General features: G+C 51.2%; 1 protein-coding gene across 13 annotated transcripts in view; it reads right to left on the bottom strand.

Annotated features, from left to right (window-relative positions):
• Positions 1-270: 270 nt before the first annotated feature.
• VEPH1 (ventricular zone expressed PH domain containing 1) overlaps positions 271-24,998 on the bottom strand; it is a 62,142-nt gene continuing 37,414 nt past the window's right edge. For 11 of the 13 annotated variants that reach the window (XM_069025060.1, XM_069025061.1, XM_069025066.1 and 8 more), the window contains 7 exons: positions 24,631-24,840; positions 23,248-23,642; positions 14,367-14,506; positions 12,475-12,609; positions 8,409-8,526; positions 2,202-2,338; positions 271-1,828 (listed from right to left, as the gene is read on the bottom strand). In XM_069025060.1, coding sequence (XP_068881161.1) covers positions 1,592-1,828; positions 2,202-2,338; positions 8,409-8,526; positions 12,475-12,609; positions 14,367-14,506; positions 23,248-23,642; positions 24,631-24,840 — 1,372 coding nt within the window. In that variant the 3' untranslated portion in view covers positions 271-1,591. The remainder of the gene's footprint in view (positions 1,829-2,201; positions 2,339-8,408; positions 8,527-12,474; positions 12,610-14,366; positions 14,507-23,247; positions 23,643-24,630; positions 24,841-24,998) is intronic. The other 2 variants (XM_069025070.1, XM_069025071.1) reach the window with 2 other exon arrangements.

Genomic DNA, 24,998 nt, shown 5'->3' with positions numbered 1-24,998 from the left:
AAGATTCCCAGCTTTGAGCCATAAACCTGTGGAGCAACCTCACCAAGGGAGCAGGAACCAAACCACCCTGGTAGATCCCTCAGATCCCACTCCCTCCACACCTTTTCCAGCCTCAGGCCCATCCTCCCATCACACACTCCACAGGCAAACTGGGGTAAGGCCAGGAGCATCCCTGTTCCAAACCTGCATCCACTCAGTGGAAGGTAAAGAAAAAAGCATTTTTTCCTCATTTTTCCACATTTCCCGCAACCATGTTTTGCCAAGGATACATTTTGCTAGGTTGGAAAATTTCGATTTTATTTCTACTCAGCTTTGAGTGATCTCTGAGCTCATTTCTTCGCTTGCAGACTTCTCCTTCCTTTTCCCCCCCCTCTTTTCCTTTCAGTCTCTTCTACAGCGCTTCCTCCACTTTGGAATCATTTGAAAGTAACAAAGAAAATCAAACAAACTGGGAATTTTCCAGATTTGCAGAAATTTTGAAAAGTTATGGAATAGAGAAGAGAATTTAAAAAGAAAAGGAAAATTTAAAAATTACATTCAGTTACAAAGTAGAGCAAAAGCAGGAAAAAGAGGGGAAATCAAACCAGTTAAATATTTAAAATTATTTTCCAGCTGTACAAAAATCTTTCAAATTGCCCAATTTAAACCTGAAAGCAGCAGCATGGACACATAGAAACAATAAAATGATAAAGTCCACTGGGATTAAATAAGGAAAATTAACTTTTTACATCAAAGTGTTTGAGGAAAGCAGAAAGTCCTCATTCCTGGAATTCTCTTGGCAGTGTCAGAGACCTGGTGCACCTCAGGCCGAGGGGTTGGCTTTCTAACCACGTTCCCTGGCTCTCAGGCCACCAGACTGAAGAAAAACCCCTGGATTTCTGCCGGAAATGTGGCAGCTGCTCCTGCACCGGGCAGTGTCCCCGTGCCAGGGCGCGCTCCCTGTGGCACTGGGTGCCCGGAGGCATCCTTGCCCTGCCGGCCCTCTGGCTCTGCAGGCTGCTCTCCCTGCTCCCTGTGGCTGTCCCACAGCTCCTGGGGCCACAGGGTCTGGGGGTGGCCTTGTGGCCATCTCGTGGTGCCACGCAGGTGTGGTTTGGTGGCCCCAAGGCTGCAGGCAGGTGGTGGGTACAGGTGGTGGGTACAGGCAGGTGGAGGTTACAGGCAGTAGGTGGTGGGTACAGGTAGGTGGTGGGTACAGGTGGTGGGTACAGGTAGGTGGGTACAGACAGGTGGAGGTTACAGGTAGGTGGTGGGTACAGGTAGGTGGGTACAGGCAGGTGGAGGTTACAGGCAGTAGGTGGTGGGTACAGGTAGGTGGTGGGTACAGGTAGGTGGGTACAGGTAGGTGGGTACAGACAGGTGGAGGTTACAGGTAGGTGGTGGGTACAGGTAGGTGGGTACAGACAGGTGGAGGTTACAGGTAGGTGGTGGGTACAGGTAGGTGGGTACAGACAGGTGGAGGTTACAGGTAGGTGGTGGGTACAGGTAGGTGGGTACAGGCAGGTGGAGGTTACAGGCAGTAGGTGGTGGGTACAGGTAGGTGGTGGGTACAGGTGGTGGGTACAGGTAGGTGGGTACAGACAGGTGGAGGTTACAGGTAGGTGGTGGCCTCGTGGCTCTGGCGCTCGCGGGCCTGTGCCACGGCCACGTTGAGGCACTGCAGCCACTCCTCGGCGTTCTTCTCGTCCTTGGCTTTGAACACGTAGCTCCTGCTGTCCGTGAAGATCTCGAAGGCCCGGGGCAAGCTCCGGTCCCGCCGCTTCTTTGCCACCACTTTGACGCTCTGCACTTTGCTCAGCTCGATGGGGCACTCGTCGGGGTCGTCCTTCTGGAACACAGGGGACAGAGCAGAGTTCACCGGGGGCAGGAGTCACCCACCAGCCACACAAACAGCTGAGGGCTCTTGGGAGTGTCCCAGGCCAGCTTGGGCAGGGCTTGGAGCGACGTGGGATAGTGGAAGGTGTCCTGCCATGTCCAGGGGATGGAATGAGATGGGCTTTAAGCCCCCTGAAAGTTGGGGACGCAGCAGTGACAGCTCCTGTGCAGCACGTTGGCTGTGGCTGTCACGTCCCTTGCTGTCCCCTGCCATGCACTTTGCGAGTGGAAGAATTTCCACGGGCAAAACTGAGGGGTACAAGCCTCTGGGAGTGGTGTTGGGAAGCAGGGAAAGGGAGCAGTGCAGCTGGTGGGCTGTGACTCACGGATTTGCCCTTCCGGAACAGCAGCTGGTTGCCAGCCAGGGTGAAGTAGCGCGTTTTCCACCTCTTGATAAACTTCCAGCGGACCTGCTTCTCCTTCAGCTTGCCCTCGATCAGGGGCTGCCCGTCCTGGTTCACAACTGGGGAGGGGAACACACGGCCAGGGTTAGTCCTGCCCTCCCTTTGCCCCAGCCAGAGGCTTGAGCCATGCTGCAGGAAGGTTGTTCTGCCTTCCTCATTTTCCCAATCTCCAGCACTCAGCTCTCACGTCACAAAGACAGCTCAGCCCTCAGCCATGTCCTGCTGGGGAGGCCAAGCAGATGGAGCTGACAGCTCCCTCTTCCATCTCTTTTCCCTCAGCCATCCCAAACTTCTCCCCACCACTACACCTCCCAGTTGTTCCTCAGCCCTGTGATAACCATTTCTGGCCTTGGGCACTGCCAGGGATCCAGGGGCAGCCACAGCTGCTCTGGGCACCCTGTGCCAGGGCCTGCCCATCCTCACAGGGAACAATTCCCTCCCAGTGTCCCATCTAACCCTGCCCTCTGGCAGTTTAAGCCCTGACATCTCCTAGGGATCTCTTTTTCCTTTCTCTTCTATCTTCACACCGACAGCCAGGACGCAAAGGACCAGACAGACTGGAGGGCAGTGCGAGGCATAGGCAATCTGAGAACGGATGTTTTTGGATGGGATGTTTGCCCTGGAGCCCATCCCAGCATCTGTCAGAGGGGCAGTCATCCCTGGCTGGCCGCTCTCCCGTCCCTCAGCCTCCCCATCCATCCAGCCCCGCTCGTGGTTCAAAGCCTTTGCTGCTCTGCAGCTCCTGGGCCCAAAGGCCGATGAGGATGGAGGTGAGCGGGGTGCCCAAGTGCCACCCAAGGGAGTGCCAAAGGCTTTATGGCTTTTTGGGCACCCACCTCCTGTGTGGAAGAGGGCAAACCAAGGCCAGCACAAAGCATCAGCTGTAGATGAAGGATGTGTCCTTCCCCCAGCGTTGTTTTCCTTGGCAGCGGGGCTGGTGGGGGGTGCAGCGTGGACTCGTGCAATTTCCTCAGGAAAGACCGTAAATATTCCTGTCTCTGCAGATAGGGAGTGTTTGGAAGGAGATGGATGAATGAAAAGGGGGTTGGCAAAGCCTCAGCACGGGGGGGAGAACTGCAGCTGGGATTTCCACGACAGGAGCGGGCTGTGCTCTGCTCCACGCAGCCACTTCAGCCCTGACCCCACAACTGTTCTGCACATTTTTGTGCCAGCACTGATGTGCTGGGTCACAGCACCCAACCTGGCATGGGACAGAGTAAAGCAGAGGGTTGCTTTCTTCCTGTATGGATGTTGTCACTGCAAAAGGGGACAAATTCACCAGGAAGCTGGCTTGGGGCTGTACCCTCTCCCCACACGCTCCTTAGTGGGACAGAGCCACGTTTTAGTGTCCCCCTTACTAAAAACTTCACAATTTTGTTAAATATTGTTCTCTGCCTGGCTCCTGGTCCCACAGGAACATCCTCAATCCCACTCCAGAGCAGTAGGAACATGCTTTAACCAAACTAAGAGGGGTAAAGCACAAAAGGCTCAGGGGCCAGATGGTACCGAGATAGTTTGTGGTCAGGGGCACAACATGAGAAAGGAAGTGAATGTGCAATTTTGGCCTAAAGTGAGTTTTTATGGCCAAAATCTTTCAAACCCAGGATTTGCTAAGAAATGTTGATCTCTCTTTAAGGAGCCAGTGGCTACGAGAGGACTTCTCCTGGGTATCCACTAAGAAGCCTGTGGGGAGTTCTGATGGCAGCTTCCAGAGTGGCTGTAATGAATCCGATGCCAGCATGTCTGAGGGGCTGATTAGGAGAGAGATATTCATGCAAGATAAGAATGGAGCTCTTTTCCAATATTTTTCTAAGTCCTTCTGCTTGTTTTCCTTGCGGTTGACTTCACAGAATCCCAGAATAACTCAGCTGGAAGAGAGCTCGAGGGGTGTCTCCTCCAAGCTCCTGCTCCAAGCAAGGTCACCCACGGGATCAGACTGGGTTGCTCATGGATTTATCCATGGGGGACTTGAAAAATCTCCACATCATCTCTGGACAAGCTGTTCCAGTGCTGGATATCCTCATGGTGGGAAAGCTCTCCCTTGTAGGGAACGGGAACCTCTCCTGCTCCAGTTTGTGTCTCACCCACAGCGCTGACAAGGGCCTGGCTCTGTCTCCTGGGTGATCTCCTTAATCATCAAAAGTTATTTACTGGAATATTGAATCCTGGAATGCTTTGGGTTGGAGGGACCTCAAAGCCCACCCAGTGCCACCCCTGCCATGGGCAGGGACACCTCCCACTGTCCCAGGCTGCTCCCAGCCCCATCCAACCTGGCCTGGGACACTGCCAGGGATCCAGGGGCAGCCACAGCTGCTCTGGGAATTCCATCCCAGCCCCTGCCCACCCTCACGGGGAACAATTCCTGTCCAATATCCCATCTAAATCTCTCCTCTTTCAGTTTGAAAAGGTCACGAAATACCCAAAGGTCTTGAAATATCCATTTTTTCTTAAATCATCTCAATATAGCTTAACTCCTGCTTAACCCTGAGTAGTTCCCGTTGATGCGTCTGTTGGAATTTTCTATTTTCCATCTTGCTTTCTTTGCAGAACTACAACACATCCAGCTCTAAGTAGGTTGGGTACTGAATAAAAAGTTGAAAACCCTCCAAACTCTTCCAAGATGAACTTGAGGCAGATAAAACCCAAAGCTTTAAATCTTGCATTTGATGAAACATAAAATCCTCCACAAGAATTCATGAATGATCTCAGTGATAATAAACTCCTATGAACGTGAAAGAATGGAATGTGTGGCAGATAAATGCAATTAACCTCGGGGAATATGGATTCACTCTCTTCCATTAATCACCACATTGGGTTTTGCTGAAAACCTGGAAAGAAAACATCGCTGGATGCCACCTTTTATGATCTTCCAGTGAGTATTAGAGCTGGGCTCCTTCATTTCCCCGGATAATCGGCACTGCTGGAGGGAGATAAATGTATTCCCAAGTTAATGTGCTGTAGGCTTTTCCATGGAGTTGCAGTTTTCCAGAGGAGTTCACAAGCACCCTCAGTTTTTCCCAAATCCTGACTCCTTGCCCCTGGCTCCTGTGCATCTCCCGGGGATCCCTGCCTTGCCTCTGTGAGCTTCCAGAGGGGGAATGAGCTGCAATCCTCCTGTGCAGCCCCCAGGGATCCCTGCCTTGCCTCTGTGAGCTTCCAGAGGGGGAATGAGCTGTGATTCCTCCTGTGCATCTCCCGGGGATCCCTGCCTTGCTTCTGTGAGCTTCCAGAGGGGGAATGAGCTGTGATTCCTCCTGTGCATCTCCCGGGGATCCCTGCCTTGCCTCTGTGAGCTTCCAGAGGGGGAATGAGCTGCAATTCCCCCTGTGCAGCCCCCAGGGATCCCTGCCTTGCCTCTGTGAGCTTCCAGAGGGGGAATGAGCTGTGATTCCCCCTGTGCAGCCCCCAGGGATCCCTGCCTTGCCTCTGTGAGCTTCCAGAGGGGGAATGAGCTGCAATTCCCCCTGTGCAGCCCCCAGGGATCCCTGCCTTGCCTCTGTGAGCTTCCAGAGGGGGAATGAGCTGTGATTCCCCCTGTGCAGCCCCCAGGGATCCCTGCCTTGCCTCTGTGAGCTTCCAGAGGGGGAATGAGCTGCAATTCCCCCTGTGCAGCCCCCAGGGATCCCTGCCTTGCCTCTGTGAGCTTCCAGAGGGGGAATGAGCTGTGATTCCCCCTGTGCAGCCCCCAGGGATCCCTGCCTTGCCTCTGTGAGCTTCCAGAGGGGGAATGAGCTGTGATTCCCTCGCCAGCTCTCCGGTGGTTTTGCGGAATGTTTTGTGCAAGAGCTGGTGAAGCCCAGCTCTCAGTGCAGGGGGTTGTGTCGGAATGGGGCTCCCAACAGCCAGATTAGATTGTCCCAACAGGAGGAGTCCTCGCATTTTCCAGCATTCCAGATGCCTCGTGGCTGTGCTGGAATGGCCACGATTGGAACACACGACGGAGTGAGCTGGTGTTGCTCCCTCGGAGACCAGGGCACCTACGTGTGTGTGGGCAGCTGAGCAGGATTTGTGGGAATGCTCCTCCTCAGTGGCAGGAAAAGCCAATTCAGGGTGATTTAACAGCACTGCTGGAAAAGTGTGGTTGTACAAGACATGCTCTGGAACCAGAAGAATGCCTGAGAAAGAGCCAAACTTTCTCTAATTGTCACCGTGGGTGCATCAACCACTTTGCTTCAGCCTAACTGGTTCTTTCCACACAGGATCAGCTTCCAGCTCCAAAAACCCTCCCAGCTACAGCCAAACAGGAATCATTCATCACAGAATCATGGAATGGTCTGTGCTGAGAGGGACCTTAAATATCTCATCCCACCCCCTGCCATGGGCAGGGACACCTTCCACTGTCCCAGGCTGCTCCAAGCCCCGATGTCCAACCTGGCCTTGGGCACTGCCAGGGATCCAGGGGCAGCCACAGCTCCTCTGGGAATTCCATCCCAAGGCCAGGTCAGGGCTTTAAGGCCGTGTTTGCCCAAGTCTGGAGAATAAATGGCAAATTGCAACACGACATCCAAAAAATGCAACAAAACCCCACATGAACCAAACCCAGCAGACAATAATAGAAAAAGAATTTGCCTCTGAATTCCTTCTTCAACAGGAATTTGGTTGCTAAACAGCATTGCTGAGAGGAAGAAATTGCTTTCTTGTCTCTCAAAAGTATTTCACATTTCAAAGGGTCTTTCCCACTCCGGAATGAAAATAAAAGATGTTTCACAGCCTTTAAATTCCCTGCCAATCCAAGGAGACCCCCAAATCCTTTCTTGTGTCAGATCTTACAAACCCAGAGAAACCCTTCAGGGTCTCCCACTCTGCCGTGAGCCTTCCCAGCTGCCACAGCTCTGCATCACCAATACAAAGGTGGAGTTGTCATTCTCTGCAAATTTTTATTCCACTGAGCTCCCTCTTCCACGTTCCTTTCCTCAGCTTCCACGTGATCCATTCGAGGACTTTATTTGCTTGATTTTCTAAAGGCCTTTGGAGCTCAGAAGCAAATCATGATACTCACAATGAGCCTTACAAGAATCCTTTTAAACTGAGACAAAGAGAGCAATTGCTCATGAAAAGGACAGTCACAGCCAGGAGAGCAATAGGGAGGCAAGGCTGGACTGGTTCAATGTCTTTGGAAATTCAGACCAAAGTGATTTCATTAAGCTTTGACATTTTAAGCAAGAGACTCGTTTTCCTCATAGCTCGACAGCACTGATATGATGGACAAACCACGCTGAGACCACTGTGGAGGTGAAGCTCTAACTCAGAGCAAGATTCCTTTTCTGGCCCTGGAGTCCCATGGCAGCTGGGGAGGCAGGAGATGCCCAAACCCTCATGGAATGAGCAGGGGCAGCCTGGCCTGCAGCAGCAGCTGGGCCACTCCTGCAAGACTTTGGGATAGATGCAGTCCAGAGAGACACTAACTGTTAAAATAAACAGCTGAAACAGCCAATTATTCAAAAACCTGGCCAAAATAGCCAAAATTCTTGGCCAGGATTGGTCAGACTTTTACAGAATGGCAGAAAGCATCTAAGAACAAGACATTCCCCTGCCTGCCAGGGCACTGATCTGAAACACAGGGGTGCCAGAAAGCTTCAAAAGCAGGGCACCAGGATATTTCACCTGGGAAAAAAGTTATTTTTTCCTATTTCCCTCTCACCCTGTTTTCCAATACAGCTGAAGCATTATGCCTTAAAAACACTTAATCACCATGTCCCTAAGGAGATGGGCACTGTGATTAAATTATATTAAAGCAAATAATTCTGAGAGTGAAGATGGCAGCAACCAGGTGTTGTTTCTATGCCAACATCCCCTGACTTGTGGCACCTGGGCGGGCTCCTGAGGACCTGGGATGTGGTCCAGGAGATGCAACTCCTTTATCTGGACACTGCAGGGTGGGTGCAGAGCCCTCCCACTCGCCAGGGGTCAGGGATGGTGCACATTTGGGGTTGTGTCCCTCTAAGCACACACCAAGTCAGGTTTGGGCCTGACTCTCACTGAAGATGAGTTTAATGGAGAATTCCAATTAAAACAGACACTGGAAAGTTTGGTTTCTCCTTTCCCCACCATAACGAGACACCCAGCATGACCTGTGAGCTTCACCCCATCCATTCCAGCCCACCCGTGACAGAGGCAGGAGCCCTGTACCTGTTGCCTTCTCGGGGTTGTTGCACATGAAGCACTGCCAGGCTCCTGCCTCCTCGCTGTACCCGAATAAGTCAAAGAACCTCACCTCCTCCAGGTGCATCTGAATGTTCTCCAGGTCCTGGGACAGGAGGAGAGAAACCAAACTCGTGAGGTGAAGCACTGCTCAGCCACCTGCTCGGAGCCCCAAATCCAGAGGGATACAGAGGCTCCTTCCCACATCTCCTGCAGAGGGACAACTGCCAGGGCAATCAATGTGCTGGGCAGGACGGGTCTGTCTCTCCACCAGCAGCAGCAGCTGAGCCATAAATAATGGATTAGGGAGGCAGGGGATGGTCTGGGATTTGTTTCTCCTCTTCCACGCCGCTGTCAGCAGCCAGGCCTGTTTTCCAGCAGCTGAACCACCTTGGAGCATGAGTGTGATGAGGAGAGACCAAGGGAGCTGGGAAAGGGGCTCAGCCTGGAGCAAAGGAGGCTCAGGGGGGACCTTGTGGCTCTGCACAAGTCCCTGACAGGAGGGGGCAGCTGGGGGGGGTTGGGCTCTTCTTCCAAGCAATAAATGACAGGACAAGGTGAAATGGCTCCAAGTTCTGCCAGGGGAGGTTCAGGTTGGGTATCGGGAAAATTTATTCATGGCAAGGCCTGCCCAGGGCAGTGGTGGAGTCACAGGAGGGATGTGTGGATGTGGCACTTGGGGACATGGTCAGTGGTGGCCTTGGCAGTGCTGGGGAATGGTTGGACTCGATGGTCTGGGAGGGCTTTTCCAACCAAGTGACTCCATGGTTCCATCACCCCAACCCTCCCCCAGGGATGTTTCAGTGCCCCAGAAGGGTCTCTGCTGACTCCCTGCTGCCCCACGGGATCCCCACCAGAGCAGAGTGACGAGCCAGGGCAGTGGCACTGTGTACCCCCAGACAAACGCCTGGCTTGCTCAAAGGAACACCCCTGAGTACGGGAAAGGCAGAGGATTCTCACTGTGAGGTCATTCACGCCACTGCAAAGCTCAGGGTGTTTTAAAGGCCGTGATTTGATGTAACACCAGACTGTGATCTCACACCTAAACAAACCTCGGTGTTCAGTAACAGCAGCCAAGTCCCTCACTCGGGGAGGGACACTGCCAGCCCCCAGAACCCCTCCCGTGTACTGCTGTGGGGTCTCACAGAGCTGAACACTGCCCTGCAGTCCAAGGAAAACACGGATTTACGCAGTCAGGGGGGAGACACCGTCCCCTGCCAGGGCTCTTAGTCCATCACACTGCACAAGGCTGTGGAGGGATGCAGATTCCAGCCTTTCCAGAGCAGCTGTACTGAAGGAGAGGCAGCACAGCACGGTCAGTGGCTTGTCCTGCCCCCAGCTCCTGCTACGGCACCCTGAGGGACATAAGATGGGAAAAACAATGGCACTGCAGTCCCTGGCCTGGGCAGGACATTACAGGACACAGGGATGAGGCTGCACACAAAGCCTGGGAGCTTCCCCATCCCGTGAAAAAATCTGCTGATGGTTGCAAGGAGCCAACTCCAGCCTGAAAGAGAGCAAATGCCACTGAAATATCAGTGCAGAAATGTGCCTGTTCCACTCTGCACTCGAGCATGCTTGAAATAATCTGCAAGGGACCACTTATTTCAGGAGGGGAAGCCTGGGGGAAAGCCTAATTGGAGAGGAGAGATTTATCTCACCCCCTTGCTCCATCACCTTGAAAACCTCGAGTCCATTGTGCCAGCGTGGCCCTTCCTTGTGCCACGTGAACCAAGGCAGCCACAGGGAAAGGGGGGAACAGAGCAGCCCACGGCTCCAAAGTGTTCATTCTGCTCTTGCAAGGCTGAGCAACAAAGGGGCTCTGAGGGCATCACGGGGGGCTCCTAAAGCAGTCACCATCTCAGCACTGCCACAGGGGAGCCAGCACAGCCCAGCCCAGCCCAGGCACAGACGGGACTTTGATAAGGAGCTGTGGAGAACCCGGTGGAAACCTGGGAGGATGCACATCTGGAAGTGCTTTGCTCCTGGCACGTCTTGAGCCGTGTTGAATAAATGTTTTCTGTGGCATGAAGGGGCTGCCCAGTGAAACACAGCGTGCTCTGTGGGAGCCAGCTCCTCCTGCAGCTCCTGGCTGGCTCAGGGATCACCACAGTGCTGCATGTCTGAGGATACTGCTCAGAAATCAGTCTGGAGTAGAGCACTGATGTCAAACATTATTCTCCAGGTTTGAAAAATGCTTTAGAATCTGTATTGGAAAAAAGTTTATCACCTTCCACTGTCCCAGGCTGCTCCCAGCCCCAGTGTCCAGCCTGGCCTTGGGCACTGCCAGGGATCCAGGGGCAGCCACAGCTGCTCTGGGCACCCTGTGCCAGGGCCTGCCCACCCTCACAGGGAGCAATTCCTTCTCAATATCCCATCCCACCCTGATAAAGCATTTCAGACTCTGCTAGAAAATGCATAAAACTGAGTATCAAATACAGCAGACAATGTTGATGCTGCATTTGCATCAACATGTTTCAAACCATTTAAAATTAAAAGTGCTGTGCTTAATGAAGCAACCACACCCTCAGAGTTTTGCTTCCTGGAATAACATTAACAGATACAATAATTTTGTCCAATAATTCACAATATTTGAAGTCCTGTTAGCAATGGGAAGAACTTCTGAGACGACAAATTCCCATTATGGCAGAAGCTGAGGAAAGCAAGGACCAGGTCATGCAGGAAATGTTCCAGGCAGATTTTTTTGAAATGCAAAAGCTTCCTTATGGCAGTCCTAGTCCTCACTCCCAGAAAACTGAATGGAAATTGCACTAGAAACAAACTTGGGTTCTTAGTAGTAAACAAAACCAGAACAAACTCTGGTTCTGTATTCATGAACAAAACCAAAACAGAAAGTAAATCCCGCAGCAAACAGCCAGGACTGGACCCTGCAGTCTCTGAGCAGGTTGGGTGTGTTCCAGCTGTCCCACTGTCCTCAGCCTCCCAGGGCTGTTGGGCAGCCGCAGCTCCTGGAGCTCCCCGGCTCCAATCCCTGCTGGATTCCCCAGCCCAGCAGAGATCAGGATCTCCCTTCCAGCTCTGCTATTTTGGGAACTCTGGGATACTGTCATGGAGCGATGGAAGTTCCCAGAACAGGCCAGACTCCCGTATCTGAGCACTGCCAGGCTTATGTACCCGCTGCAGACAAATCCTGTTGGAGGGTGCTGGGCTGTCCTGCAGGCTGTGTGTGCCTGGTGCCCCTCATCCCATCTGTCTGTGGAGGAATCCTCTGCCCTAAGCTCCTTATTCCCCCCAAACTCTTCATGCTGCACCAGCTCTGACTTTGGATGAGTGGAGCTTGGCAGCAGCTCAAGTTAAGCCCGTGCTGAGCAGCAAAGCTGCTCTAATGCCTCTGGATGAGCCAGGCCTGGTGTTCAACAGCAGCTCAAATCCTTAGCACAGCTCCTCTGTGTGTCAGTAAAACTGGCCCCAAAGCTGCTCTCAGATGTGGGGGTCCCCTGCCCCTGTGAGCCCCAGGAAGGGTTCCCACTTCATCACCACATTATCCTGGGAGTTCAGAAGGTGTTCCTAACAAAACTCTGGTTTTAAATCAGCCATAAACTTGGTAATTTAATCTTATTCCACCAGACATCTCCATGCCCACAATATTCCAAGTAAGAGGGTTTTAAAATCATGTCTGACAACTCATTTCATCCAACGGAGCTGGATGGAGATGCTCAGGAATAAAGAGATGCTTGTTTCCCAATCCTACAGCGGCCTTTTCCAAGGAAGCTGATTAATAGCCTGGAAACAGCATTCACTGAAATCCTGGGGACAGTAAAGAGCTTTGGGCTGTAATCCCTTCAGCTCATGGGGGTGACTAATGGCACATGTGCAGACAGACAGTTCCATAAAATCCAGGGCTGTGTCTCACTAGGTGAACTTCCAAGGGCTGCCCAACACCCCACAGCAGCAGCTAAGCTGAGTCTAGAGCTTGAGACTGTGAGCAGGAAAAAACCCACGTGCAGCATCCCTGGTTTTTCATTGCAAAGGTTCCAAAATGCAGGGCAAAGTCCTTCTCCTATTTTCATTTGTGAGGAAAAGGAGCCCTTACCTTTTGGTGCGGGAACGTGGACTGGATCATGGCAGTCTCAAAGCTGTGAGTCCCCTTGAGCTGTGTCTTCTCCCACAGGGCCTTGAGGACTTGCACTGAGTCGCTTTGTATGGACAAAGGTTCTGCAAACAGGCTCTGAAGGAAACGTTGAAAATTATTTCAGGCATTTTTTTCACTTGGCCATTACCAGAGAGCATCTTGTTCTCCCAGGGGGACAGCCATGAGAACAGCCAGGGGTTAGGCCAGCTCTCCGTGAGGAGCTCCGATGGATCAATAGGCTCACAACTGGATACAGCACACAATATCTCATTTCCCTTGGGGTTTTTGAAGTTTATTGCACATCCCACGTCTCTGAGGTCTGTGGCTCACCGAGGATTGCCCTCTGATGACCATACACAACCTGGGGTTGTAGTGAAATGTTAATTTATCACCACGAGAGCAGCACTGGCCCCTGTGAACCAGCCTGGGTGAGGTGCATCCCCCTGGGAAAACCTGGCATTCCCAGCCAGAGGGGGGAGATGCTTCACCCCCCTGTGGGTTTGTGTGAGTTTGTTGGGAGCTCCTTCAGCTCTCGGTCCTTGTGCAGCAAGAGCAGAGTTTGTGACTGTGCTGGACAGAGAGTGGGATGAAATACAGGAGGGAGAACTCCCCAGGACACTCTCACCACAGAGTACAGGAGGTTTCAGCACCTGGACACTGGCAGGACAAGATGACACCTAGTTGGGGTGGGTGCTGTCACCCCCAGAGCTCCCTGAGCCAAAGGACAATGAGGATCCAACCTTCCACCTCCGTGAATGATCCTGGTATTTCAACAGCACCAAGTTCTTTGTTGCATCAACTGCTCACAAGTCAGTGGTACAGGAACACTGTGGCTGAGAGAACATTTCTGCCTCCCCTGTATCTCCTATGTGATCTTTCAATTAAAGAATGCATTTGCATGCAGGAGCCAAGCTAAGAGTGCGCAAACAAATCTGATTTTCCATACTACAACTATTTGATTTCACAATATGGGCAATGTCCTTTGAACGTGGGATTCCTGGATGGACTTTCTGTCTCCTCTTTCTGAGCAAACCCATCAAGCCTAATCCTGCTGTCCTGCACTAATCATTTCCCAGTTTCCATCCAAGGGTTTTGAAACATAGTAGGACTCTCCATTAATATTTTTTTAATTACCTGGCCAGTGTTCTTGATAAGTATTTATTTCTAGGAACACACACAGGGAAGAGTGATTCAGGCTCTTACATCCACAGCATCCCTCCCTGTGTTGCATTCTGGATAAATCCTGGGTGTTTCCAAGGCTGCCTTAGGATGGGATGAACTGCAGTGAAAGGCCCACATGTGTTAAGAAACTGAACACGGTGTTTTAACTCAAACCCACCTGTTTCATCCTGAAATGTGACTGTGGGGTTCTCTCTTAGTTTCACACTATTTGTAACCTGTTAGGAAATGCCACACATGCAGATTTACAAATCCTGCTCAGTCCAAACTTCTGCAGGAAAAACCCCAGTGGGTTCTGCCCCTCCACCCTCCTCCTGCAGCCTCGGGGTTGGTGCTGTTCCCCTAAAATCCACTGCCAACTCCTGGCTGCTTCCAAGGCACCTGGCACTTCCTGGAAGTTTTGCCTGAATGAGGACAACATGGTTTGGTCCCACTTTTTTATCCCAAGACTTTGTAATCTCCTGAGCCAGTTTGAATTTGGGGCATTTACCAGAAATATAAAAACTTATAAAGCAGAAAATAACTTCAGCCCCATCGAGCGACTTCCTGAGGGGCTGCAAGGGTCACAAATCACTGAGAATTAGAGGTGTATTTAATGAGTTTAACCATGAAACATTCTTTTCCAAGAGCCACATGCACAGCCCAGAGGTGGCCCTGGTTTGTGTCCCCCTCACCTGCTGGAACAGGAACATGATGTGGATCCAGAGCAGAGGCTGCTGGCTCACCAGGGTGAAGCTGGATTTGCTGTACAGGCAGTAGTGGCCCTTCAGGGGACAGCTGAAGAACAGCTTTGCCACACAACTCTGAACAGTGTCTGCAAGGAAATACATGGAATGTTCAAATCAGCTACAAACCAGAGAGAAAACTCAGTGCCCAGGACTGGGGTGCCAGAGCCCCGGGGGCAACCATTCCCACTCTGGGGGTCTGGGACACTCCTGCAGGTCAGCAGGGCACTGATGTGTCTGCACCCTTATAGGAGGAGAGAAATTCAGTGGTCAGTGCTTCAGATCTTCCCCAGTAACCCTTTACTGCCAAATGCACGAGGGGCAGCACAGTCCAGCCAGGCTGCTCATTGTCTTTGTGCTTTCTCGTGTGTTTGGGATATCAAACCATCAGATCCATCAAAACTGTGCGTCCCTTATCCTTATTTAAAGGGTTTGTTGGAAAACCCCTGCCCTGTCAGGCCCCAGCCACGAGGGGCTGACACCTGTGGGATCCCTGCTGAGGTGATGGTTTTAACTGGAAATGAAGCCTTGAGATGCACAATTCTGCTTTTGCTGAATATTATAGATCATGGAATGGTTTGGGTTGGAAGGGGCCTTAAAGCCCATCCAGTGCCACCCCTGCCATGGGCAGGGACACCTCCCACTGTCCCAGGCTGCTCCCAGCCCCAGTGTCCAGCCTGGCCTTGGGCACTGCCAGGGATCCAGGGGCAGCCACAGCTGCTCTGGGCACCCTGTGCCAGGGCCTGCCCACCCTCACAGGGAGGAATTCCTTCCCAATATCCCATCTATCCCTGCCCTCTCTCAATGTGAAGCCATTTCCTCAGCAAACTCAAACAGCTTTGTCAAAGGATGATAAAATGGTTTCCCCTTGCCAGCTTCTGGAGGGTTTGCTCCCAGCCTCACAGCCTCAGAGCCATCTGGCCTCTCTGTAGCATTTCTGGCAGATTCCAACAGCCCACTTTTAGGTTTCCTGCATTTTCAGTGACAATCTGACCGCTGACACTTTGTTCTGGCAGTGCCTCCTTTTGTACCTCAGGTAAACTCCTTCCTCACATGTTGCACTTCCAGGTGAAATCCTGCATTTATTACATTTCCCTCCTATGCGGTCACGTCTTGATAAGATGAAAAATGTCAAAAGCAAGCATTTCTAGCTGGTCTGCTGTTGGATACACAGGCTGCCTCTGCTCTCAGCCTCTCCTCCTCAGGAGATCCAGAAACCGTCTCCACTTAGTCACGTTTTCTCAAAAGCCACAGCTCATTTTTCCAGTTTGGAGATTTTCTTGGAGCATTTTATTCCTTCCCCCTTCTCCCCACGGTGACTCACCAGGACAGCACGAGACTGAGTCACATCCCTGCACAGCTGGCCCGTGTCGACCTCCCCACTGCGCTCTCCCACCACGGCCATGGGCAACACGCTCACCCCAGCAGGAAAAAACGGGGCATAAATCCACTGCTCTTGGATCCATGGCATAAAATCCTCTTCTCTTGGATTCATGGCATAAAATCCACACCCTTGGACTACTGGCTATGGGGAAAACTTGAGCTGAACTACCCAAACCTACTGGTTCTTACCCAAACCTGCCAGTGCTCATGTTCAATATAACAGAGGAGTTTGGGAAGCCAAAGGGGTTCATTAGAGCCACCCTAAGTCCTGGGGCACGTGAAAGCACACAACGATGTTTCCAAGGAGGCTGTTGACAGATGCTGTTCCACACTGCAGACCCCTCACAGATGCCAAAAGTCCTCCACTCGATGCACTCAACCAGAAATCGAGGCTTGGCCTTGGGCCATGTGTGTGAAAAGCTGATGTTTCACGATGGGAAATGGCTCTTGGCTAAAAGTGACCCTAAACCCTGGTGAAGAGGAGCAGGCAGTCCATCCTTCCTCTTCCCTGGAACACAGCCAGTATTCTTCCAGTTCCAAACATATGGATTGACAAGAAACCTGGGAGCAGAAGGGGCAGAGCTCCAGCCCCGGGGGAGCAGCTGAGAAAAGGCACCCAGGTAGGATCATGTTTGATGGGCTGTGAAGGACATTCCTGAATGCTGCAGGCTGAAAAATGAAAAAAGGATCTATGGAGAGACAGGAACTCCTGAGGAAGTGCTGAGCAAGGTTTTGTGGGTGCCACTGAGGAGCACAGGGAGGCTGAGGGCACGTGCCAAAATCAACACAGCTCTAGACCAGAGTCCTTGCTGGCTGAGCAGAACGGTCCTGGAAAACTGCAGCATTCTTTTGTCACTACCCCCTGCAGAAAGCTCCTTCCCAGACAATCTCCCAGCCTCTGGAATGAGCTGAGCCATTACTCAGGGCCTTTGTGCTGTGTTTGATGTGCTGAATTTGGCACTGGCTGATAAGAAGCCTGCGTTTGCTACGTGCATTTTTCAGCAGCTTGCAATGAATTACCAGGTTCCATTTATAACAGGGAATATCAGTTATTCCAATGTCAGTGAATCATGGAATCATGGAGTGGCTTGGCTTGGAAGGGACCTTAAAGATCACCTCCTTTCACCCCTGCCATGGGCAGGGACACCTTCCACTGCCCCAGGCTGCTCCCAGCCCCAATGTCCAGCCTGGCCTTGGGCACTGCCAGGGATCCAGGGGCAGCCACAGCTGCTCTGGGCACCCTGTGCCAGGGCCTGCCCACCCTGCCAGGGAACAATTCCTTCCCAATATCCCATCCATCCCTGTCCTCTGGCAGTTTAAGACCCCTTTTCCCCTGTCCTTTCATTATCTGCCGAGTTCTCCTCCTTCCTCAGCCTGGCTTGGCTTGGCAGGAGAGGCCAAGCACCACAAGGAAAGGATTTTAAAGCATGAGAACATGTGAACAGCACCACAAACCCACCCCACACAGTCACCAAAAGCCCCAGAGGACTGATTGAGACCCCAAGGAAACGTTCCTCCAGGGAAGGAACATTTCTCAGCCCATCCCTTGGCAAGTCTCTGCCTTCCAGCAAAGGATAAACAACAACTTGTTTCTCCTGCAGGAAACAAGGGAATATATGCTGCAATTTTAAAGTTCACAACCGAGTGGCTGTGCCTGGGGAGAAGGAACAAAATATAACCAGAAGAATGTCAGTAGAGCTGTTAATTGTTACTTATTCCAGCTCAACATGCTGGGCTAAACCAGGAGGGTACAGAGTCACTGGCTCTGGGAACAATTCATGCATTATTTGATTTACATCAGTAATCCTTTACTATTAAATGAAATCTGTTAATAGGAGTAAAAGTATGCTCATAAATTTCCCAAATAGAATCAAACCCACACATAAACATGGAACCAATAGGAAATGGATGCAACTTTTTAAATTTTGGGTTTAAGCTTTTTCAGCTTCCTCAGTTTCCTTTGCCTGACCCCTTCAGTTTGGGTTACAAAAAGTATGCAAACAATAAATACATTTATGGGAGGAGAGGGCAACTTTTAATGCAAGCAGCTTCAAGAAATGCTGCTTTATATTGTTTTTAACACTACTGACTTTGTGTGCAGGGCAAAACTCAGTCCAAAGTTTTCACCTCCAGTGAGTTACACCAACACTAACGGAGAAGACAGGGCTGTAACGGGGGGTGGACAGCAACAACGAGGCACTCAGCACAGACTGAACATCCAAGGGGCAAGTCCAGAGGCTCAGAAGTCATAAAATCATCACAGAATCACTGACTGGGTTGGACGGTCCCTAAAGCTCATCCTGTTCTACCCCGCTTCCTTCCTCTAGACCAGGTTGCTCCAAGCCCCATCCAAGTCCAAGTCCTCTTGTTGATGCCACCACCCATCAGGAGTGTCCCAGCTGCCAGGTAAAGCCCACCTGGAGAGCAGCCAGTTCCCAGGGGTGCTCCCAGGGCAGTGTGAAGCTCCCAGGATGTGTCACAGGTGTGTGAGGGCAGCCACGGAAGAGCTGGTCACGTTCCCAACACCCTCCCTGTGGCACTGGGATCTCTCCACGGTCTGACAACGTGGATCAGGAGCACGATGCCCATCCTGAGTGGTGGCACTCCCGTTGCCACTGCCTCCCTCACCTCTGGGATGCGTTTGGAATGCCAGTCCTGGTGGAAGAAATGCCAGCTCACGTTTGCTGTGTCCCAGCAGAGCAGCGCTGCTCCCCGGAAACGCTGCCCTGAGCCTCCCCAGCTCTGTGATCCCGCTGAAGGACCCAGGGCCCATCTGTTCCCAATCAGGCTCTGGCCGATGGAATGCTGGAATTTATCAGGCCGGAGCAGGGGTGAGCGCTGCAGGGGAGCAATGAGCTTTTCCATCCACGCCGGCATCTGGTCCCCATTACCCCTCAGTACCACATAAAACATAATAACAACCACATGGAGGGCCAGCGCGCTGCAACCTGCTCCCCCTGCTGCTCCTCGTCCTGCAGCCCTCTGCCAGCAATCCCACGGAATGTTTGCTGGATGGATCTCCTCCTGCATGGCACCGAGGAGCCAGGAGTGACTGCTGCAAAGTGGTTCTGGTATTTTTCACTGGATGTCATTGGATGTGGCCTCAGTGAGCGAGGGGGGAATGATTCCATGGTCTGCCGGGGCTCTGTCCTTCCAAAAGGAGCCTGGAGGTGGCAAATCCTTCAGCATCCTTGGCACACAGATATTATTAAATGCTTTCTTCCCAGCAGCTCACTCGACATTCAAAGCTCTGAGCTCTGAGCATTAATGATGGCTTTTTTATCCAAATCACCTAAAAATCAAGCAGAATTAGAGCGGAAAACAAGGAGCTGCCCTTGTTATAACCAAACCCAGCAGCTGCACAGGCTCGTGTCTGGCAATCATGTGCACCCAGGCACTCCCAAAGGCAGGATACACATGGCCATGGCTCTGATCCTCCATTCTGGCAGCTCTGGGATACAAGGAGAGCGAGTCAGAAATCCTCCAGCGTGCAGGGCTCACGAGGTGGGAGCAGCAAGGCTGCAGCAGGTGGGGCTGCAGTGGCTGCAGAGCTCCGTGCAGGAATCGGGGGCTGTGCCAGGAGAAAGTGAGTGGATTCAATCCCAGCTGGATGTTGTGGCTGTCCCAAAACCAGCACTGGGACATCATAACACCAATTACCACAGAATCATCCCAGAACCTGGGAATGGTTTGGGTTGGAAGGGCCTGGGCTGCTGCCATCAGCAAGATCCTGGTACCTCAGGATTCTAACCCACCTGGAAAAATATGGGCTGAGGAAAACTCTGCTGAGCTCCATGAAAGCTGAAGAGCCTGGCAAATACGGTGGTTTGGTTTTTGCCTTTTTTTGAGGAAAAGATCCCCAAGATTAAGAGGCTTCAAGTGATGAACATGATGTTAAAAAATGCATCAAATTGCTTCAGGTATGTCAGAGATGTGGGTCAGGGCACAGGGCTTCACACTAACAAGGAACTGAACCAGTAAATGGATTTTTGTGGGTTTGGGTTCCTCCTTTCCGCCCCAGCTCAAATCCCCTCTGTGACTGCAGAGTTATTCCAAAAAAACTCCCTCATGCACACGAGTCTGGTGTTGCAGCTTGTCTGCTCTGTGAAACACCCCCGGCTCAGCCCTTTTCTTTAGGATAAAACCTTCTGGCCAACAGCCCAGTCCTAGCACTGCTCCTGCTGTAGGATCATCACCCAATTCACAGCTCTCCCCTGCCCAAGGCACAGCCAGCCAAAAATAGTAAACATTAAACAACAGAGCTGACAGGGCAATTTTTCAAGGTCTGTATGAGGCATCTTCAAACTGTCACAGACAGTTCATGGATCCACCCTGACACTTCCTAACCTGCAGCCCTCCCCAGCTGTAAAATCTGACACTCCAGTTAATACTGCATCCATTTGGATGTGGAATATAAATTGAATGAGCTTATAAGTCAACAAGGAGCCTGCAAATCACACCCTGTAAAGCAAAAATACTCTGCGAGGGGTAAGACCTACACAGCAAACATCTGACTCAAGAGCAAGAAAACCGATTTGCAAATCACAGACAATTTAACAGAGCAGAGGTGCCTATTTTGTGTATTTTGAACTCGCCTCTTACAACTTCATTGCGTGTTCTCCAGCACCCGGATCGGGGCAGGCACTCAGTTAATCCTCCCAGTCATTCCTGATACTGCAAATCTCTTTTCCAGGCTGCAGAGCCCGTTTATCTCCACATGGAGGTCTCTGATTTCCCTCACCCTCCTGCAGCCACTCTCCTTTACCCTTCCAGTTGAGGCTCTAATTCATGCAGACAATCCCAGAACGGTTTGGGGTGGAAGGGACCTTACAGACCCTCCAGCTCCTGGGCAGGAACACCTTCCCCTGTGTCATCAGTGCCAGATCTGAGGGGTCCTACAGGAGAATTGGGATATTCCCAAGGCTCTGTCCTCACCAGCACGTCACCTTTTGGAGGAGCCCCCAGTCTGGGGTGAGGCAATGAGGGATTCACCCCATTCCCAGACAGGCTGCCCCAGGTCAGACACCACCACCAGCAGAAATGCAAGCAGGGGGTGGAATTCTGGCTAAAAGAGCAGAATTTGGCCCATCATCCCATGGAAATTCTTCTAACTGCCATTAACACCCTGCTGACCCCCAGAGCTGCCACCTGAAATCCTGGGAAAGGCCTGAGCAAGGAAAGGAAAGGTTGGGAAATGTGGAGTGCCCTGGTTTGCTCAGCACAGGGCTGTGCTCTTGCAACACATTCTGCCACTATTTCCTTCAAATACTCTGTGTCGTGAGGGGTTGCTCTGAAGCTCCTATCTTTTCATATCTCCCACATCTTACATATTACATTTCCAGTTCAGACTCCCACACAGCCAACACAGAACCAGCCAACTATGTTCATTAATATTTTCTAATTTTGTTTTTTTCTTCTGAGCACGTTGGTGAAATGTAAAACACGCCTTTGAGTGGGCCCTGTTAGAGTTTGGAGATCTCTGAAGTGCAATAACTGCAGGTTTTTGGAGAGGTTTCTGCAATATCTGAAATATTAACAGAGCTGTCCCCTGTGGAATGAGCTGGGCTGCATTTCTTCAACAGATTTTGAACGAGTCCCATAAATCTCTGCTCTGCACATGTGTCCCTGCTCAAGGAATTTCCCTAGGAATGCTAGTTGAGGGTTTTCAGGAAATTACAATAGTTTGAATGAATTTAGAAGTAGTCATATGCCTGGGATGTATCATAATAGGTATTGCAGAAAGGAAACTGAGCAATACATTTAAAAATATTCAATATATGGGATTTCATTAACACGGGGTCAGAGCACTCAGCACTTCAAAAGCCACGTTGTTCACTCTCATGTTTTCACTGGAATTTTATGGAACACAAGTTTTATCCTTAATTCTACCAAATAACTATTTCAGCTACTAAACTTGGAATTTAAGGTATTTAGGAGATTCTTCAGAAGCATAAGCCTTTAAAATACAGAGAAGGAATTATATCCCTTTTTTGAGTGGAAACTGCTTTTCTACTTCTTGACCACTGAGAAAGGAAAGAAATAAATCTTTTATCAACTTCAGTTGATACCTGTTGGAGCTAAAGTGACGTTAGAAGGTGATGTTTGAAGTGACTGAAAATTTAATAAATTAAATTAAGTATATTGAGGCAGCTGCTCTTTGGGATCAACATTACCCAGGAAAGGTTTGGGCTGTGAACAGCTCATGGCTGCCAGTGAGGGGTTGGATGCACCCAAATTCACCTCAAAGGGAATAAGCAGGGGACTCCCAACCCAACCCAACCCAACCCAACCCAACCCAACCCAGCCCAAAGTATTCACTTCAAAGAGCAGCAGATCACAGACCACCTGGGATGAAAGCAGAAAACATTAAAGCACCCCAGGGATTGGTGAGATGGGATCCAACCCATCCCACCAGGGATCTGACCCTGCTGTGCCCTCAGGGAGTTTTGTGGTACGAATGATGTGTGGCCCGGAGGGTCCTGACCTGCACTGTCACGATCCAGCTAATTTAATAACATGATAATGAGGAAGGAGACCCAGATCTGCCCCAAACCAACCAGCAGGAGCCTCAGGGATCAGCACAGCGCCCACGGCACATGGACTGTCCAGCACACATCGATCCCTGATGTCCAGCTCCATAACTCCAGCCTGGAGCTGGGAACGTCCCCCTGCCCTGCCCTGCCCTGCCCAGAGGCTCTGCCACCCCTCAGGGTTCATTCTCTATGGCACCCAAAAGGAAATCTTCACATGAGCCCTCAAGGCAGTCTGGGAGAGGTGAGGGATGCACAGTGACCCTGAAGGAAATGAATCCTGGAAGGTTTCCTAAGATTCCATTTGGGAAAGACATTGTTTTCTGAAGCTGATGTTCCTCCCTGCCCGTGGGGGCTGTGCTGGGGGCCTTTGCTCCCCTTTGCCCGAGCCCTGAGGGTGATGCCATGAAGATTTTTTGCCTTTTCGTTTATACCCGTTATACCTTTTTACAACTTCTGTATTCCTAGTGCTTTTTGCCTACATTCTTGGACTTGTTTGTCAAGCTGAGAGACTCAACATTTTAGAAGCTTTGTAGCCAGGGATCAGTGTGCCCCAGACCCCAAGGTCCTCTCCAGAACACATTCTGTAAACCAAGATAGAACCATCCAGGGGAAGGTTCCTTGGGGAGGGGGGCTCACTTGAGCCTCTCATTAGGGAATCTCTGATAGATATGCTAATTAGTAAAACCTATAATGGTATACCCAATGTTGGGGGGAGACACACACACACTCGGCGGGGTGCATCTCGATGCACATGACCTGGACGTGTGCACCTAAGGATCCTTAAAATAAACACCAAGGTAAAATCCCTTTTCCCCTTCTAAGCGTGTGTGACTCTTGATTTTAAGACCAGGAAAAGGCATCAAGGGCAGTCTGGGTGGGCTGCTGAAGCCCTTGGAAAGGCTCATCCCGCTTACCTTCGATCACACACTGCTCAGGGATGGGGATTCTCCTCCCCATCTCCATCACATATTCTTTCACTTTCCCCAGGTTTTCCTTCAAGTGCAGGTACAGCTTGTCCTGGTATTCCACAGGGCCCGTGGCTGCCTCTGCCCTTCCTTCCACGGCCTTTCCTGGGGTCGATTCTGGCAGATCAGCTGCTGGCAGGTAATCAGCACTTTGGTGTGGAACCAGGGAGTTCCCCACATGTGCTGCTTCGGGGGGGACCCCAAAAGGCCCTTTGTCATGGTCCTGGCTGAGGTAGATCTCGGAGAAGGAGATGCCAGCAGGGATCTCCCCGTTCTCCTCGTCCGGCCCCCCCTCTGAGCTCACCCCCTTCATCCGGAGCGCGTGCAGGGCCAGGCTCTTGGACCTGCAGGGGGAGGAAGGAAGGGAGAAAGGGTTTGGAATAGACGCAGGGCACAAAAATCCCCCCAAAATGTGCTCTGTGCAGCTGCCTCAGAGAGCTGAGTGTGGGGCTCACCGAGCCAGGGGCAAGAACCTTCTGGGAAATCTGCATTTCAAAAGCCAAGCTCAAGCCACAGCTTTAATAAGCAAGTGAAATGAAATAATATCCAAATGATATCCACATATCCCAACATCTGCCACGGGGGGAGCGAGGCAGCCCCTCTGCAAGGATCTTATAACCCCAGGAGTGGCGTGGCTGCTTTATCAATCACATCATAAAAATGCCAACCAGCACTGCACTGAACCAGGCCCCAGCCTCCAGCTCCTCCTGCCCTGGATCCGCGTGCTGGGGATGGAGGGGAGCCTCTGTGGGACCAAAGAGGGCAGAAGTGCCTGGAAGGGAAAATCCTGGAGCAGGAAGAGCAGAGCTCTGTGTGGAGCTGTGGGGCAGGGACAGCCTGAGGACCCCGTGGGTCACGTTGCTGTCATTGATAAATACTGCTAATGATAAAACCCCAAAAAAAGCTTGTGGTACCTTCCTTTCTGTGATATCTCAATGCAGTTATTTTCCTGCCCCTTGTGCTGCCTTAGGGCACAGAGAGATTAAATGGGTTCCCCAGAGCAGCTGTGGCTGCCCCTGGATCCCTGGCAGTGCCCAAAGCCAGGTTGGACATTAGGGCTTGGAGCAGCCTGGAACAGTGGGAGGTGTCCCTGCCATGGCAGGGGTGGCACTGGATGGGTTTTGAGGTCCCTTTCAACCCAAACCATTCCAGAATTCTGGGATTTAGAAAGATTTTACGTGGCCTTTAAGTTAATGGATGCAAAAACTGGTTAAAATTAGGCTGATGCTGCCTGTGGGTATCACATGAGCAGACCAAACCCTCCATGTTTGGATAAAGCTTTATGACAAAATTGATCTCCCTGAGCCCCTCACACATTTTCCAGAGCCATACCTGTTAAACCTCATATCCTTCCTTTCTTCTTTAGAGACCTGGCCCAGGCTGTATCTCCTCACTGAGCCAGGGGTGCTGTTGTCCACATTTATTTTCTCTTCAAAAGCCTGGATTTTAACTTGGAGCTTTTCATCTTCTTCATTGTCATTCATAACAGATTTTAAATCATCCAGTGGTACAGGACATTCTGCCTCAGGGTCGTTTTCCATCCTGAGGAAGCAGAAAGAAGAGGCTTAACCCTGGCACATTGTGTTCATGGTGCCGATGCTGTGTTTCTGCCTGGGACTTGTCCTTTGGGTCTGGTAAAATAATTATGTTTAAACAGAGATTCCCTGAGATTATTTCCAGGAACATGTTCTAGATCAACG

Source organism: Aphelocoma coerulescens, chromosome 9 (genome assembly GCF_041296385.1).
Source record: "Aphelocoma coerulescens isolate FSJ_1873_10779 chromosome 9, UR_Acoe_1.0, whole genome shotgun sequence".
Lineage (NCBI taxonomy): Eukaryota > Metazoa > Chordata > Aves > Passeriformes > Corvidae > Aphelocoma > Aphelocoma coerulescens.
Note: the sequence above shows the minus strand (reverse complement) of the source record. Positions and strands in the feature narration are given on the sequence as shown.